This window comes from Cystoisospora suis, assembly GCF_002600585.1.
Source record: "Cystoisospora suis strain Wien I chromosome Unknown contig_10894, whole genome shotgun sequence".
NCBI classification, from domain to species: Eukaryota; Apicomplexa; class Conoidasida; order Eucoccidiorida; family Sarcocystidae; genus Cystoisospora; species Cystoisospora suis.
The window spans coordinates 341-1,686 of NW_027163666.1; the positions used below are offsets into that span (position 1 = coordinate 341).

General features: G+C 40.2%; 1 protein-coding gene across 1 annotated transcript in view; it reads right to left on the reverse strand.

Moving 5' to 3' along the window:
* Nucleotides 1–1,346, reverse strand: part of CSUI_011332 (uncharacterized protein) — a gene marked incomplete at both ends in the record, with an annotated part of 1,682 nt that extends 336 nt beyond the window's left edge. The window contains 2 exons of the mRNA XM_068071432.1: nt 185–236; nt 745–1,346. Coding sequence (XP_067916592.1) covers nt 185–236; nt 745–1,346 — 654 coding nt within the window. The remainder of the gene's footprint in view (nt 1–184; nt 237–744) is intronic.

Sequence of the window (1,346 nt, forward strand, 5' to 3'; positions counted from 1 at the left end):
TAGAAAGATTAAAGATAGAAAGAAAGTGGAAGGAATGAGATGGCGTGAAACAGTGAACCCAGAGAAGAAAGCAGAAAGGAGAGAGAGAAAGAAGAGAGAAGAAAGGAAAGAAGAGAAGAAAGGAAAGAAGAGAGAGAAAGAAGAGAGAAGAAAAGAAGAGAAGAGGAGAGGAGAGACAACTCACAAGATTTTCTTTTTCGCCGTTTCGACCTGAACGTAAGCGCTGCCATCCAAACCTAGAAAAGAAGAAAAAGAAGACAAGGGCAAATGTATGGAATATCTATTTAACCTATATATCTCTAAAGACATGTGTACCTCCTATCTAGTTAAAGAGAGAGAGGAGACACCTGTCAACGTATAGGGGAGAGAGTATTATCTCTACACATAGCGATAGATAGAAGTGACGTGTCTATACATGTCTACGGCCCATACAGGATAAACAGAATACATTCCCTACCTGATGGACAAGTATTTATACGCCTCTATACATATGTATATATATATCTACGGAGAGATCATATATATACATATATGTGTACGTTTATATGTGTATACATATGTCTATCTATCTATCTATCTATATACATGCATATATATACATGTTAAGCTGCGGAGAGAGAAGTAGAGGAGGATGTGCGAGTGAGTTTAAAGTCTTTTTTAAACCACTAGAAGGAAAAGACAGAAGAAGAAGAAGAAGAGAAGAAGAAGAAGAAGAGAAGAAGAAGAAGAGAGGAGAGATCTTACCTTGTGATCTTGAATCTGAGAATGACTTTACTATGATTTTTCTTCTTGAGAGATCTCTTTCTATACTGATGCATGCGGGCACTCAAGCGCGTCTTGACCCAATTGATAGCCGGCCTATAGCCTCTACGAGGAGAAAAGAGCGAAGCAAAACTTTCTTTCTCTAAGTTGCGAGAAAGACAAGCTCTCTGAAGAAGAAGACCAGGAGAGAGAAGAGAAGGAAGAGATGGAAGGCAGGAAAGAAAGAAGTGTGAAGAAGAAGACGACGGAGAAGAAAGAGAAGTTTGACGGAAGGAGGAAGGTGTTACGAGATACTTACAAGGAGAAAGAGTAGAGAAAAAAGAAGAAGTAGGGAGATACCCCCTCATGTGAGGGAGATGAGAAGGTTCAGGTGTATATACACCTGGTCGTGTAGGTGAGAAGGAGATAATCTTATGTTTGCGTAGAGAAAATCTTTGCAGAAAAGAAGATGAGGATGAAGAGTCAGAAAGAAGAGGTCTAGATTTCTTCGACGCACGAGGAAGCTGAGGCAGAGAGAAAGAATGGACTTCAAAGGACCGAAAGAAACAGAAGGGAAGAGGAGGAGGAGGAGGAGAAGAGAGAGA